At 34.6% G+C, this 16,713-nt stretch overlaps 1 protein-coding gene across 1 annotated transcript in view; it reads left to right on the top strand.

Moving 5' to 3' along the window:
• The window catches only part of Adam9 (ADAM metallopeptidase domain 9), an 88,523-nt gene that overhangs the window by 29,270 nt on the left and 42,540 nt on the right, over positions 1-16,713 (top strand). The window contains exons 10-12 of the mRNA XM_027939358.2: positions 796-877; positions 1,382-1,515; positions 11,482-11,653. Coding sequence (XP_027795159.2) covers positions 796-877; positions 1,382-1,515; positions 11,482-11,653 — 388 coding nt within the window. The remainder of the gene's footprint in view (positions 1-795; positions 878-1,381; positions 1,516-11,481; positions 11,654-16,713) is intronic.

Raw genomic sequence — 16,713 nt, 5'->3', positions numbered from 1 at the left:
TTTTCCTTGACTGTAGCTCTGATTATTTTTTCTGGGTTGGTCTGATGCCCCAGAAAAGGATTTATTTAAAAAATATTTATTGGGTGTATACCACAGTGACCAAAACAGATTCCTACTCTCATGGATTCCGTATTCTGGTGGAAGAAGTTTGAATAAATGAGACAAATAAGTGTATATAGTTTGTTAAATAGTGCTAAGCAGTGTGGAAAAGTAAAACATGGAGGGTAGATATAAAAGTAGGAGTGGGGTGGGGGTGGTATTTGAGGTAACATGGCCAGGGCAAGGTTCTTTGAGGTGACTTTTGAGTGAAGACGTAGAGGAGGTGAAGGAATGAGAGAGGGGTACAGAGTTCCAGGAAGCATGTTGGGCATGCTTGAAGAACAGTGTGGAGACCATGTGACTCTTTCCCTGTTCGCTGTGCTCAATGCCTGTAGCCTCTCTTGTGAATACATTCATTGGGTTTGTTATCTTTCCTCACTAAAATATGTTGTATAAATAAATGTAGTATGTTTTTAGAAAGGTTTTCATCCATAAGGTAAAAATCCCTAAAGCCAAAAACTTTTCTTGGTATCTTTATCTGTTTGGAAAAAAAAGTTCTTTGAAATATTAATCTCATTTTCTGATAATATAAAGGAAAGAAGACCGCTATTTTTTGATTTTAAAAATTATTTATCATTGCCATTTTTCTCTCAGTTTTTGTAGGTGTTGCCAATCCAGTTAAGATCCCCCATAGAAATAGGAGTAATGCGTTCCTTTTTCCCAAGTACATTTTGTAACTTTTACTTTTTCATTTAGAAAGAAAGGATTTGGTGGGACTGCAGGAATGGCATTTGTGGGAACAGTGTGTTCAAGGAGCCACGCGGGCGGGATTAATGTGGTATGTTGTTCTTGATGTTTACCGTTGGAATCTGCATTAGGGCAGTATCAAGCATTTATTAACTCTGTGCTTGTCTCCTAGTCCTTAAAACAACATTTTGGATATTATGAAGAACACAGTAGAAGTGGCAGGTGTGTTCTTTCCCTAGAGACCGGAACAAATTTTCTAATAATTTTTATGTTTTTTGGCATATTTTATGAATGAAGAAACAGGGTCCATTTGTGATAAATTAAATGAGAATTTTCAATTTACTTTCCCATAAACCACCATGAATAATCTATTGGTATTCAAGTAAATGACCTGTTGCTTAAAGGATCCAGCCTCATGATTAGTATGTGAGTCATACTAGTTCTTACTAGACTATAGTGTATAAAGATTGTTATTGTATGCCTGATTTATCATGTAGGCTGTCAACATTGTAGAGAATAAATTTCCTTTTGTGAAAAAAAAAAAACATTTCTTATTTATTAGAAACCTGATTAATACCTTGTTATGTTTGAACAGTTTGGGCAAATTACTGTGGAGACCTTTGCATCCATTGTTGCTCATGAGTTGGGTCATAACCTTGGAATGAATCATGATGACGGGAGAGATTGTTTCTGTGGAGCTAAGAGCTGCATCATGAACTCAGGGGCCTCGTGAGTAGCTGAGTTTCTTCTTCTTAATATGGTGTTTTAGATCAGTGTTTCTTAACTCTGAGGGATACTTATGCCTATGTTGTAAAAACCAGGAAAAGTCATTTCTGATTTCCTCAAATACATCAGTGAGAAGCCTATTTTCTAATTAAATAATCCCAAAGAACTTTCATAAGGGAACATGTAGATAGGCATAGATATGTAATTACACTGTTCTGTAAACCAGTAGAGAGACCAGTAGAACATACAAAACTTTACTGCTAGATTCATTGTAGATTGAAGAACTATATGAAAAAATTCTTCACAAACCCTCTTTTGAGGAAGTGCTACATTTTCACTTCAAGCAAAAGAAGAAATCCTGACACATTCCTATTACTACCCCTTGTTTTATAGAGATAAAAGAAGGATATAATTCAGAGAGGAGGAGAAGAAAGATTAGTAAACATTTATTAAATTCTTTTTTAGATACTTGTGGGTACTTAAATGGTATCAACTTACTTATTGCTTAGTCTAATGAGTTGTGGATACTTTGTCCATTTATAGTTGAAAAATGAGGTCACACATCCAAATTCCTGACTGGGATTTGAACTCAGGAAGTCTGGGTCCAGAGCTGATGATCTCGTCTTTTAACTAGTTTCAAAAATCTTTACAATTGAGGGTTCAGAGGTGACTGGGTTTCTTTCTGCCACTCTTCATTATGGGGCAGTCGTTCTAAATAGAGCTGCACTAAGCCACAGTGCATATGTGGATTAGAAGCTGAGCCTGACTGAAAATTAGGTACGAAAGGAGGTCATCTTTAACAGCCACAGCTGAGGATTTCATATGGGAAATATCAGTGGCCCCAGGTGCTCACTTCCCTCCTCGACTTCCTGAAGTACAGACAGAGTAATAAAAAATCTGCTAGTTAGTTATTTAGCTAAAGGTCTGAGAGTACAGTTCTAGTCACATGGTGGTCTAATGGGATTCACAGTTTTTGAGTAAATACTAGACTTAAAATGAGATATGGAAGAATTAAATTGTGCTTGTGAAAAGTGATCCTCTGGTAAAAAAATATACAAAAGTCATCAGTTTATAAAAGAGTTCCCATAAGAAAGGAAGTAAATTAAGCATTTGCTTTGTTTGGCAGTGATGATGAGGAAGACACCAACTCAGGGAGATGAAAAATGAGTAATGAGCAAGATAAGACAAGAAATTAAAGTGTAAAATAGAACATTCAGAGTGCTAAGGAGGGAATGTTATGAAACTTTAGTAATGGAATTTAAAGTGGTATAAGAAGGAATGGGGAGTGAACTCAGACTTTATTCATTCACTTATCATATATTTATTGAGCACTACAATGTACCAGACTTTATTTTAAGTACTTGGAATATTTCAGTAAGTTAGATAAGACTTGCCCTTCACAGAATTGGCATTTAGTAGAGAAGACGAACTATCAACATAATAAATAAATTAATAATATAGAATGTTAGAAGGTGTAAGTAAGTGCTCTGGGAATAAAATAGAGCAGATTTGGGGGGTTGGGGTGGTATGGTGCTGGCACTGGTTACAGGAGTAGGCCTCATTCTTTTACTATAGTCTGGTTAAGCTAGATGTGAATAATAGAAATCCCACCAAGTACCTGTAGTCCCAGCTCCGTGGGTGGTAAGAACTTTGTCTCAAACAAAACAAAATACCCTCCAAAGCCCCAAATTAGTTGGTAAACATTCTTCTAAGTAAATCTTGTGTTTACAAAAATGTTTTTAAAATGTTCAGAAGAGAATGATGTTATGAATATTATATGTAAAACTTAAACACAAATATATATAATGATCTCAAATACAAGATGATCCATCATTTTTCTACGTGAGAAGAGCCAAAAAGTTTTTTTTTTTTTTTAAAGAGAGAGGGGGGCGGGAGAGAGAGAAAGAGAGAGAGAGAGAGAGAGAGAGAGAGAGAGAGAGAGAGATTTTTAAAAATATTTATTTTTCAGTTTTCGGTGGACACAACATCTTTATTTTATTTTTATGTGGTGCTGAGGATCGAACCCAGCGCCCTGCGCATGCCAGGCAAGCGCGTTACCCCTTGAGCCACATCCCCAGCCCGCCAAAAAGTTTTGGTAACAGGAATAGAAATGTGCTAGGCATTCCTGGATCTTGGAGAGGATAACCAATATCTATAGGAGAGACTGACCTTATAGGAGTTGGGGTAGAAGGACACTGCCAGCATGAGGTGACCTGATATAGAGGTACTGAAGGAAATTAATCAACTTTATTCTTCTAATAGTGTGTCTTTGCCAGTGCCTCTTTTTGGCCACATTTATTTGGATGTAGGCCTAAGCAAGGGACCTAGTGGCAAAGGATGGGTTAGGATTTGGAGGGGAAAGCAAAATCTGTAGCACACATAAACCCATTTTCATTACTATTCCAAATAGAGCACCCCTAATCCAAAAATCTGTCCAAAATGCTCTGAAATCCAAGACCTTTTGAGCACCAACATGACATTCAAAAAGTTTCAGATTTTGGATTTTCCAGACTAGGGATATTCCACTGGTAAGGTATAAATATTTCCAAATCCAGAAAGCTCTGTAATATGAAACACTTCTAGTCCCAAGCATTTCAGGTAAGTGATACTCAAGCTGTACTTTAATTTGTTTTGGAAGTTCTAGCTAATGTGATGAATAAATAAAAGATTTAGGACCAAATATTTGAAAAGAGGGAAACAGTTATTTACAGAAGATATGACTCTCTACTTTTGAAAAGCAAGGTGGTTAATTAAATAATATCAAAATGTGGTTATAAATCAAATGTTTTAAATAAATAGATTCCTAACAAATCAGTTATAATCATTTTGAAAAATGAGGGGAGAAACATGATTATGTTTGCCCCAAATTCTAAATGTCTTGGAATCAGCTTAATAGGAAGCATGTAGGACTTATTAAGAGATGATGCAAAAATTTATTGAAGGTCATGACAGATAATTTGAGTAAAGGTGGTGTTTTATTAGAAGATTAAATATTGGAAATATGTCTGTTTTCATCAGATTAAGCCATATATTTACTGCAACTCCAATCAAATTCCAAACATTTGTGTATTACTCTCATTTTGGAGCAGGATAAGCTGAATTTAAAGTCAATTTGAAAGAATACCTTTCTGATCATAGTGAAGAAGACATTCAAAAGAAGATTCCTGGGGAAGGCTGTCAGTACTAGATGTCACTGTGATTTGGAAAAATACACTATTAACTCAAATGCATATAACTGCTGATTAGCAGCTCCCTGTTTTCTCTCCCCCAGTCCCTGGATACCACAATTTTATAAATTTTTTCCATGAATTTGATTACTTTAGAAACTTTGTTCAAGTATTATCATACAGTGTTTGTCCTTCTGTGACTAGCTTGTATTTCACTTAGCTTGATGTCCTCCACGTTCTTCTTGTTGTAAGTGGTAAGACCTCTTTTTTGAGGCAGAATAATATTTCATTGTATATGTATGTATGGAGTGTGTGTATCTGTCTATATAATTTTCTTCATCCTCACCAATACTCATTACTTTTTGATTTTTTGATAGTAGTTTTCTAATATGTGAGGTGTATATCATTGTGGGTTTTTTAAAAAATATTTTTTAGTTGTAGATGGACATCATGCCTTTATTTTATTATTTTTATGTGGTGCTGAGGATTGAACCCAGTTCCTCACATATGCTAGATAAGCGTCTTTCCACTGAGCTACAGCCTCAACCCTCATTGTGGTTTTGATCTGTATCTCCCTAATGTTAAGCAGCCTTTATTAGGGGGTGGTGGCACGTCCTATGCTCTTTGGAGAAATGTCTGTTCAAGTCCATTTTTAATTGAGTGTAGTGCTTCTGCACATTTGCACCTGTGTCTCTTCTATGATTCTTGTTTGTCTCTTATCCTTTTTAAATATATTTCCTATCAGATATTTTTTTCTTACATCGTTCAGTTCCTATATTTGTATGAATTTACTGTTTTATACTACTCGTTGAATTCTTAATTTCATTTACTGCATTTCATTGTTCAATTTCCGATTTATTTTTTAAATCTGAAGTACTTGTTTTTCCTGCCAGAATTTTCAAGTCTGTCTTTTTTCTCTTACTATAGCAAGCATAGGTGTTTTTTGGTTATTGTTTAATAATACTAGTATCAGATTTTATTAAAATAAACCAGCTTTTTTGCCATTTTTTTCTCATAGAATCTTTAATTTTTTTTTTTTTAATTGTAGATGGACAGAATGCCTTTATTTGTTTATATTTGTGTGGTGCTGAAGATCCAACACAGTGCCTCACGTATGCTAGGCAAACATTCTACCACTGAGCTACACAGCCCCAGCCCTCTCCTAGTATCTTGTGTCTTCATATTATGTTTTTTCTTTTTTTTTTTTGGTGGTGGTGGAGTACCGGGTATTGAACTCAGGGGCACTTGACCACTGTGCCACATCCCCAGCCCTATTTTGTATTTTATTTAGAGACGGGGTCTCAGTGAGTTGCTTAGTGCCTCGAAGTTGCTGAAGTTGCTGAGGCTGGCTTTGAACTTGCGATTCTCCTGCCTCAGCCTCCTGAGCTGCTGGTATTATAGGTGTGAGCTACCATGCCCGGCCATATTGTTTTGATAGTGCAATAAGCTATTGTATTTCAAATTTTTTTTCTGTATGAATAATTTATAAACTAGAATATTGTCCTTAGCTTGGGTAGCAGTTAGTCTTCAGTTTTTGATTACAGATTTCTTATACTCTATAATAACCCTAATTTCATGTTCATCTTACTAGGGCTTTTTAAATAGAGGTGAAATAGATTTTGCCCTTTTTTCAGATAATTCAGTCGGAGTCAGTTCTATTTAATAAAATGGGTAATCTAACTTTGTAATATGTTTTTTAAGTATTTATATTTTTGGGTCCTACTGGTACTCTTCTCATGGTTTGTTCTTGGATTGCTGAAAAGTGTGAGGTGCCTATGAGAAAAATGACTTTCTTAACTCTGCCCCTCAATGTCACCTGCATCAGAAAGACTTCATAATCAGATGCTCTCATTTAATCTAATTAGGTGCCATTATTTAGAGTCTACTCTTTGGACTTCCTAATTCCTTGCTATTGGAATCAGGATGTAATGGTGAAAATACATTTTGGTATTTCCACATTACTCATAGAAATAATGACTAATAATATAAACAATGAGTTCTGAGTGGATATTGATTTTTTTTTTTTTGGTCATTTCCTGGTAGATTATTTAATCATTGTCAAGCTCCTTTTGGAGTGGCCTTGGAAAACTCACCTCGGTGTGAGAGAAGAGAAGATGTTTAAAATCATAAATACAGAATCTAGAGGTGATAGGAAGAGAGTAGGAACACTTTCGTTGCTATTCAACGAAACGTTGTATTAGGAAAAAGATCATTCTTTTTATTGCTATAGGTGTCAGTCAGGGATGGCTAGTGAAGGAATACCTTTGTTATTATCTCCAGAGCTTTTTAAGGCATTGCTGAAGGCCAGTGTTGGAGAATGTTTGTTAATATTTTCATCTGCTAAAAAAAATCAGAAGAGTTTGTGATTTTTGTTATGATATTCAGTCCATAGCTTCATTATGGGTGAAACAGATGTTTTTGTAGATTGCTCTAGGGTCAAACATAGAACATACAGAAGAGAAAATGTGTTACAACTGCTAAATACCAAACTTATTTAAAAGTAACCTATTGAAAGTAATAGACTTTGTGTAGGTTGTAATTAGGGACTCAAATGTAGGGATATGCATATGCCTGCATAACTCCTATGACTATTTCCTAATTAATATATCCTTACAGAAAACATTATTGCAGGTGTACTATGTGGCAGATAATATACTAACAACAATCACCAACAGGAAATAAACAATTACAAACCTGTTTAAATTGATGTATCTTTTGCTTATCAAATAATGGTTATATATTGTGAGTTCAACATCACTTGATATCTAGTAACCTTATGCTCTGGTTGCTCCTCCTAAACTCATATCTGCCCACAGTCTTTCTCTTCCCCATGTAAATTAATGGTAACACCTTCCTTCTACTACCTCAGTGCTATTCTTTCTCACACTATTTGTCATAGTGGCTATTTCTTTAAGACAAATAATCCATCCACTTCTTTCTGCTTTCACATTATTCTGATTAATCATCTGTTCAGTGGATTCTCGTAAGAGACCTCTTGTAGTCTTCCTGCTTAACATAGCAACCATGGTGAACCTACTGAAGCACATGTCAAATCGTTGTCCTTGCTAACTCCACCTCAGAATCCTCATTTCACTTATAATAAAAAGCCACATTTAAAAAAACAAATGACCTGTTTCCATCTTTCCTGACTGTATCTCTCATTACTCATTTCCTCATTGACTCACTTCACTGAAAATTTGCTTGCTTCCTATTGTTCCTTGAATATGCCACGTTGGCTTCTACCGTAGGGTTTTTGCACTTTTTGTTCCTTCTTTCTGTAATGTTTTTTACCTACATGTCCAATTTTGATCAAAGTGCTGAAGTGTTTGAAGTGCCTGCCTGGACTGCCCCTTTAAAATTGTAATCCCCTACCCTCCATAGCTCATCACCCTCATCCTCCCATCCTTTTTCTCCCTAGTACTTATTGCCTTTTAATATTCTATTGAATTTACTTACTTTTGTTTATAGTCTGCTTTACTCACTAGAATGTAGCCTTCACAGGGGCTGAGATTTGTTAGTCTTCTATATTCAATTTCATCCGTTGCACCAAGAATAGTGTCTGCACAAACAAATGTTCAACAAATATTTGTTGAATGAGTGGATGATTGATATTGCACAAAAGGACTCCACCCCAAAACATTCTTAAGAGTAGCAAGAAAATAAATATGGAAAAAGTCTTTCTGTTATTGTCACAAGCCTTGTGCTAGATCTCAACGTTCTGTGAGTCAAAATATTGTCTATGTGTATGTTGTTATAAACAGTTGATTGTTATATTTTTCTTCGTTTTTTTCTCTGCCAGTCATTCTGTTAAAAATCTTTTAACATCTCACATCAAAAAACTTTTTTGTCAGGTAGCAGTTAACAGTATCAAAAAGTTCTAGGCAAATTGCATTCTAATTCTGAAAGCCAAGAGCAGGACTCTCTGCTTCCCTGGAAACTTCTTAACAAAGAAGAGTATAACAGGTCTACTAAGGCACAAACTTTTTTTGCAAAAACGTTTGCAAAAAGTATTTGTTTCTTAAGAGTTCTTTAGATGTACATAAGACCCAACCATAGACAGGGATGCTTCCTCAGTAACTATAATGCAACACAGCTTTCACTCCTATTGGCACCATTGCCCAAACTGATGGAAAAGATTCTTTCAGGGCACCAAATTATCTTTAAAAATAAATAAATAAATATACACACACACACACACACACACACAAACATATATGATATACATATGTATACATATACATATATGAGATACACACATGGATATGTGTGTGTATATATATATGTATGAAACATACATATATAGTTATTGTGTATATTTGAAATAACATACTTTGATATACATAGAGATGGCAAAATGATTACTGTAGTAGATTAACATATCCATCATCCCACAGAATTACCCATTTTTTTCCCTCTGTGGCAAGAGCACCTAAAATCTACTCCTTTAGCAAAAATCCCAGATAGAATACAATACTATTAACTATAGTCCTATGCTAGATCTCTAGATTTGTTCATTCTACATATCAGTACTTTGTATCTTTTGACTACATCTCTCCCTCTCCTCCTCCATAGCTACTGTTTTTTATTTTCTTGTGTTTGACCTTTTTTTTTTTTTTTTTTAAGATTTCACATGAACATGAAAGTGAGATTTTGCAATGTTTTTTTCTTTTCTTTTGGTGGCAAATCCATCCATGTTGTGGCCAATGATAGTATCTTCTTCTTCTTTTTTTTTTTTTTGTACTGGGAATCAAACCTAGGGATACTTTATCCCTAGTCCTTTTTATTTTTTATTTTGAGGCAGGGTCTTGCTAAATTGCCTAGGCTGACCTTGGAACTTGTGATAATCCTGCCTCCACCTCCCGAGTTGCTGGGATTGGAGTGCATCTGTCTCACCTGGCAAGACCCTTACAAGGCTGAATAGTATTCCATTTCTCTCTCTCTCTCTCTCTCTCTCTCTCTCTCTCTCTCTCTCTCTCTCATACATACACACACTGCAGCTTCTTTATCCAATTGTCCATTGATGGATGCTTAGATTGTTTCTGTATGCCATTGTGAATAATGGTGAACTTGGGAATGCAGATATCTTTACAAGGTGCTGATTTCATTTGTTTTTGGAATATAACCAAAAGAGGGATCACTGGGTCTTATGTAGTTCTGTTTCTAATTTCTTTAGGACTCTCATACTGTTTTCCATGTGCCTGCAGCAACAGTGCATACATAGGGTTTCCTTTTCTTCACACCTTTGCCTGCACTTGTCTCTTAGGCTTTTGACCAGAGGCATCCTAACAGGTGTCAGGTGATATCTCATTGTGGTTTGGATTTGCATTTCCACAATGACTAATGATATTTAGCCTACCTGGTGAGCATCTGTATGTCTTTGTTTGAGAAGTGTCTGTTCGATTCCTTTTGACTATTTTTAATTTGATTATTTGTTTTTCTGTTATTGAGTATCGTGAGTTCTTTATAAATTTTGGAGTTTTACTTTTTTTCAGATATTGTTTTCCAAATATTTCCCCCCAGTCTGTAGCCTGCCTTTTCATTTTGTTGATTGATTATTTAATGTAAAGAAGCTTTTAAGTTTGACATCTATGGCAGTCAAAACAGTATGACACTGGCATAAAAACAGACATGTAGACCAAAAAAACAGAATAGGAAGCCCAGAAATAAATCCAAACATACGATCAACAAATTTTCAGTGAGGGTACCATTGGAAAAGTATAGTCTCCTTCAATAAAAGGTGCTAAAAAACTGGATTTCCCAGGCAAAGGAATGAAGTTGGACTCTTATTTTTTTACTACCCACAAGTATGTGCACACACACAGACAAATCAACTTGAAATGGATAAAAGACCTAGGTGGGACACTTGAAACCATAAGATTCCTAGAAAAACATTGGGGAAAAGTTCTTTGATTTTGGCCTTAGCAATGATTTTTTTAAAAAAAATATACCCAAAATTTCAGGCTACAAAGAAAAAAGAATAACTAAATGGGACTATCCCCAATGAAATTTTTGAGTTTCCTAAAGACTGGCTATAGGTCTATTTCCTAGCAGTTTTCCAAGGTAAAAATAGTCAATGAAGTACCTGTAAACATTTTATAGTTATTGAGTAAAACAATGAGTAACTAAGAAAAAAAATATCTGAACATTTCAAAATTGCATTTGTGTAAACTCTTACATGGTTAGCTCAAGTTGGGTAGTTTCTTGAAGCATGTCTAACCTTTGAAGTATTAACCTTGGTTCTCAGGAATTATCATAAAAGGCATTTAAAGTTCAAACTGAAAACCTGTCATATAGGAGTAGCTGGAATTCTGCACTACACAAGCTGCCTCTTGAGGACTCTGCGTGTGTTTGTACTGGAACTGCGCATTCACATTATGTTTACATAGCTCCCAGTGAATAACTTATGTTGGGGATGTAAAAATATAATCTGCAAGGTGACAAAAGATTGGGAACAGCATAAAGTTAGCTTCCAATATTTGAACTTTTACTCTGTTAAAGTTAATTCTTTATAGTACTAGATAATTTTAAGGTCTTTTCTGATTCTGAGAATTATGATTTTTTTGTTTCAATGTAAATGATCTATATGGAAGATGTTTTCATGGAGGTACAGTATATTGTAAGCAAAATTGAGAGCTATTTCTGTTGTAGCTTAGGTAATGTTCTATATTGATTAGGAACAGATATTAATTCTATCTACTCTTGTTAGCTTTTTTTTTTTTTTGCCACTTATATACTTCCTGTTGGTTAAAATATTCAAAGTATGTGATCACTTTGACATAAGATCTTTTTCTCAATATTGTAGAGGTTCAAGAAACTTTAGCAGTTGCAGTGCAGAAGACTTTGAAAAGTTAACTCTAAATAAAGGAGGAAACTGCCTTCTTAATATTCCAAAGCCTGATGAAGCCTATAGCGCACCCTTCTGTGGTAATAAATTGGTGGACCCTGGGGAAGAATGTGACTGTGGTACTCCAAAGGTCAGTTGAATTTTTAATTTTTGCTTTGTAAAACTATCACAAGATTTGCAAAATCTTGTGGTTTGGGGCAACTATGACAGAGGAGCTAAAGTAAGCTTTAGTAGCAAAATGAGGATTGTTATTTCGTCTGTGTGGATACGTTCTGGGACTAGTCACCTCCTTTTCAGGATGTAAATAATGATGCCATCTGTTAAAGTCAAGGAAAACATCATGGATAGTCTTCTATTTATTTTTTCTATCTCCTATTATTTATTTTATGGTCATTGTCTTATTTATTTAAAGAAGTGGTCTGTTTTTCACTTGGCTGTTATAGTAAATTTCCACCATTCCGGTGTTGTCATTGCAGAAATATTTATCCAGTTGGACTCATTTAAAAAAAATAAATAAATTGAACCTGGCTACCCTCGAGTCCTTCAAAATCAAAATTCTTACTACTCAAAGTAGGATTCTTCTTTTATTCAACTTTGGTTTACCTTTTAGTCACTGATTTTATCAGACCGTTAAAAGTTACTGCCTTAAGTGCATGCCCATTTTTCTTCTTCTGTAGCTATACTTCTCTACTCAGCCATACTCCTCTCTTGGAGTATAAATGTCTACTTAAATCCTTTCTTCCCAGGCCTGACATTGTGTTTTGAAGACACTTGTTCTGTTGTTTGTAAGTCCTACCATATTTTCAGTCTTTTCCAGAAGCGCATCTTCCTCTTTACCTGTCCACACCTGGTCCTTTTTTTTTTTTCAGTTCTAATCAGGTATACATGACAGTAGAAAGCTCTTCAATTCATTGTACAAAAATGGAGCAGAATTTTTCGCTTGTCTGGCGGTACATGAAGTAGAGTCACACCATTTGTGCAATCATACATGTACCTAGGGTAATGATGTCCATCTTATTCTATATATATATTTTTAGAGGCAGGGTCTTGCTTAGTTGCTGTGTAAGATTAAGATTACAGGCATAAACTTTATTATTATTACTTTTTTTGTGGTGCTGGAAATTGAACCCATGGCCTTGTGTACACTCTACCAACTGAGCTATATCCCCAGCCTACCATACCTGGCCTTTACCAGATGACTTGATTTTACTTTCTTGAAAGGTGCATGTGTTTTATGATGAAGGTGTGTTGATTAATCAGTACATTATTGATGTGTATCAGGGTTTTGTGCTAAGTATTTTAGAGTATAGGAGCATAGTTCCCATAATAACCCAAAGAAACTGGTACTTTTAATATTTTTATTTTCATATGAGGAGGATGAGACCTGGTTATGTTTAATATATAATTAATTAATTATTATTTTTTTTTAAGGGGAGAGAGAGAGAGAATTTTTTTAATATTTATTTTTTAGTTTTCGGTGGACACAACATCTTTAATTTTTTTTAAATTTTTATGTGGTGCTGAGGATCGAACCCAGTGCCCTGCGCATGCCAGGCGAGTGCGTTACCGCTTGAGCCACAGCCCCTATTATTCTTTTTTTTCAGCAGTGCTGTGGATGGAATCCAGAGTCTTGGGCATGCAAAGCTTGTACTTACCACTGAACTGTACCCTCCCCCTCTTAGTTTTTAAATTAAGATACTGTTAGGATACCTAAGACCTTGTTTGTTGGAAGGATTCTCAGGTCTTATTTTTTTTAAGTACTGGGATTGAACCCAGGGGCACTTTGACACAGAGTTACTCCCCAGCCCTTTTTTAACTTTTTATTTTGAGGCAGGATTTGGCTAAGCTGCTTATGGCCTTGCTAACTTGCTGAGATTGGTCTTGAAGTTGGTGATTCTCTTGCCTCAGCCTCCCAAGTTGCTAGGATTACAGGCATGAGTCAAGGTGCCTGGCTCAGACCTTTCTTCTTAAATATTTTGTTAGTCTTGTTTTTTTTCCCCCACTTGTTTATTTCACCATCAAACTTATTTAAATAGTAATTAATATCTGCTACTTGAGTTTTCTCACTATAATTATAATTATTTTAATTACTCTTAAAAAATACTCCTCCCCCCTCTTATATCACAGGTTATTTTCTTGGTGTAAAATTTTTGAATAGTTAATAAAAGCAACCATACATGCCTTGATTTCCCTCATGAATCATTTACTTCGTAGAGACTGTCACTCTAAGAAGTTTGGTGCATTTCTTTTTAGACCCTTTATGTTTATATACAATATATAGTATGTACATTTATAAATATTTGTTTTCAGATTAACTTTTACTTTTTTTGTGTGGTGAGAACACTTAGCATGAAATTAACCTTTTAGACACATTTTAAAGTCTATAATGAAGTGTTGTTAACTATAGGTACTGTGTTATACAGCAGATCTCTAGAATTCTTTTGTAAATGGAACCCGACACTTGATCAGCATGCATCTCCCATTTCACCTTCTCTCAGTTCCTGGAAAACACCATTCTGTTCATTGCTTTTATGAGTTTGGGTAATTTAGATACCTAATATAAGTGGAATAATCTAGTTTATGTCTTCTGTGACTAGTTTATTTCAGTTAGCATAGTGTCCTCAAGGTTCATCCACATTATTGAAATGATAAAATTTCTTTCTTTTTAAAGGCTGAATAGTATTCCTTTGTGTGTGTGTGTGTGTGTGTGTGTGTGTGTTTGTGGTGTATATGCACATTACATTTTCTTTATTTATCTGTCATTGAAGATTTAAATAGTTTCCACATTTTGGGTACTGTGGATAATAGTAGTTCAGTGCACAAAGTAGTGCAGATATCTCTTTAAGATTCTGATTTCATTTTAAATAAATAGAAGTGAGATTGCTGGAATCATATGAATTACATTTTTAATTTTGCGGGGGGGTCCTCCCTGCAGCTTTACTATTTTGTATTCCCAGCAGTGGTGTACAAGAGTTCCAATTTGTCTACATCTTCACAAGCACCTCTTCTTCTTCTTTTTTTAATAATAATAATCTCAACAAGTATGAAATTACATCTCATTTGTGATTTTGTTCGATTTTCCTTTATGATTAGTGACATTGAACATTTTTTCATATACCTCTTCACATTTGTATGTCTTCTGTGGAGAGATGTCTATTAAGTATATAGCCCATTTTAAATATCAGGTCATTAGTTTTGTTTTTTTTTTTTTTACTATTAAGTTGTAGGAGTTTCTTTTATACTTTGGAAATTAATCCTTTATTAGATGTATGATCTGAAAATATTTTCTCACATTCCATATTTTGGCTCTTTACTCTGTTGATTGCTTCCTTTGCTGTGCAGAACCTTTTAGTTTAATATAGTCCCACTTGTCTATTTTTACTTCTCTTTGTGATTTTGGTGTCAACCCATGAAATCTTTGCCAAGATCAATGTTATGAAAGTTTTCTTTGTATTTTTTTTCTGTAAGTTTTACCATTTGAGGCCTCATTTAAGTCTTCAATCCATTTTGAGATAATTTTTGTATATGGAGTTAATTTTTGTTTATATTATAAAATAAGGTTGCACTTCCATTCTTTTGCTTATAGATATCCAGTTTTTTGATTTAGTGAAGGGACTACTGTTTCCAGATTCTTTATTCTTGACATCCTTATAGAAGATTATTTGACTTATTTGCATGGATACTTCATTATGTTCTGTTGGTCTACATGTCTATTTTTAAGTCACTACTATACTGTTTAACTATAGTAGTGTGTTGAAATCAGGAAGCCTTCAGCTTTGTCCTTTTTTATCAAGATGGTTTGGCTAGTTGGAGTCTTTGGGGTTCTACATGACTTTTAGAATTTTTTTTTTTGTAACTTCTTTTAAAAATGGGATTTTGATAGGAATTACATTGACTCTGTAGATTACTTTGGGCAGTGTGGACATTTTGCCAATAGTAATTCTTCCAACCCATGAATGTAGGATCCCATTTATTTGTATCATCTTTGATTTCTTTTAGTAATGTCTTGTATTTTTTAGTATACAAGTCTTTTAACTCATTCATTTCTAAGTACTCTATTATTTTTTATGCTGTTGTAATTTAATTGTTTTCACGTAGTTCATTTTTTTGTATAAATGAACTGATTCTTTTGTGTGTTCATTTTGTATTCTACCACTTTACTGCATTTGACTTTTTATGCACTAATAGTCGTTGTGAAAGCATTTAAAATGTTACTTTTATCCTAAACTATAAATTTCTGTTATTCTTTTATGAAACCATCAGTCTGTGCTGCAGAGTGTCTTTGAAAAAAAATTACCAGCTTCACTGAAGTAGAATTGAATGTCAAATGTCAAATCAAAACTTCAGATTTAAATAGAGAAAACCTTTATTCAGAAGAAAGACTTGAAATAGAGTGCTTTGATCTCAGAATTCTTCAAGGATCTTAAAATCAAACCTTTTTTTTTTTTTTTTTAAGGGCAAGAAAAGATTAAACAGAATCTTTTAAGGGCAAACTTGAGAAGTGATTGGGAAATGACCAGTGAGGGTCTGATAGGAAGTGTCTGCTACAGTCAGCTCATTTCCAGGAAAATACTACAAGGGTGTATGTTATACTTCCTTCCCTCCTTCTTTCCCTCCCTCCCTTCCTTTCGAGGGGAAGCAGAGTTTTGAGTTTTAGAAGAGAGAGAACTGACTAAGTTTTGTCAAGGCAAAACAAAGGGGGAAGAAATGGGCTGTTTTGTGGACTTAGTCAACAATACTGTGCACATTTTAGAAGTATACAAGTTGATAAGTCTTGACACATTCATACATATTTGAAAGTATCGCCACAATTATGAGCATGAACTTAACATCGTCCTCAAAAGTTTATCTCTTGGTAATCACTTCTATGCACACCCATTTTTCTTAGGCAACCACTGTTCTTTCTGTCACTATGTATAAATATGTGTTTGCTAGAATTTTATATAAATGGAATGGCTTTTTTTTCTTTGTTTTGCTGCTTTTACTCAGCATAGTCTTTCTTGAGGTTTGTTCATAGTATAGCTGTGCCAGTTCATTAATTTTTTTTGGTGTTTATTGTGGATATATTGCAGTTTGCTTATGTATTCATCTGTTATTGGATATTTGAGCTGTTTCTAGTTTGAGGCTATTATGAAAAAAGCTCATGTGTACAGTCACATAAAAGTCTTTATGTGAACTTAGGTTTTTATT

The sequence above is a fragment of the Marmota flaviventris genome, chromosome 3 (genome assembly GCF_047511675.1).
Source record: "Marmota flaviventris isolate mMarFla1 chromosome 3, mMarFla1.hap1, whole genome shotgun sequence".
In the NCBI taxonomy this organism is placed as follows: domain Eukaryota; kingdom Metazoa; phylum Chordata; class Mammalia; order Rodentia; family Sciuridae; genus Marmota; species Marmota flaviventris.
Note: the sequence above shows the minus strand (reverse complement) of the source record. Positions and strands in the feature narration are given on the sequence as shown.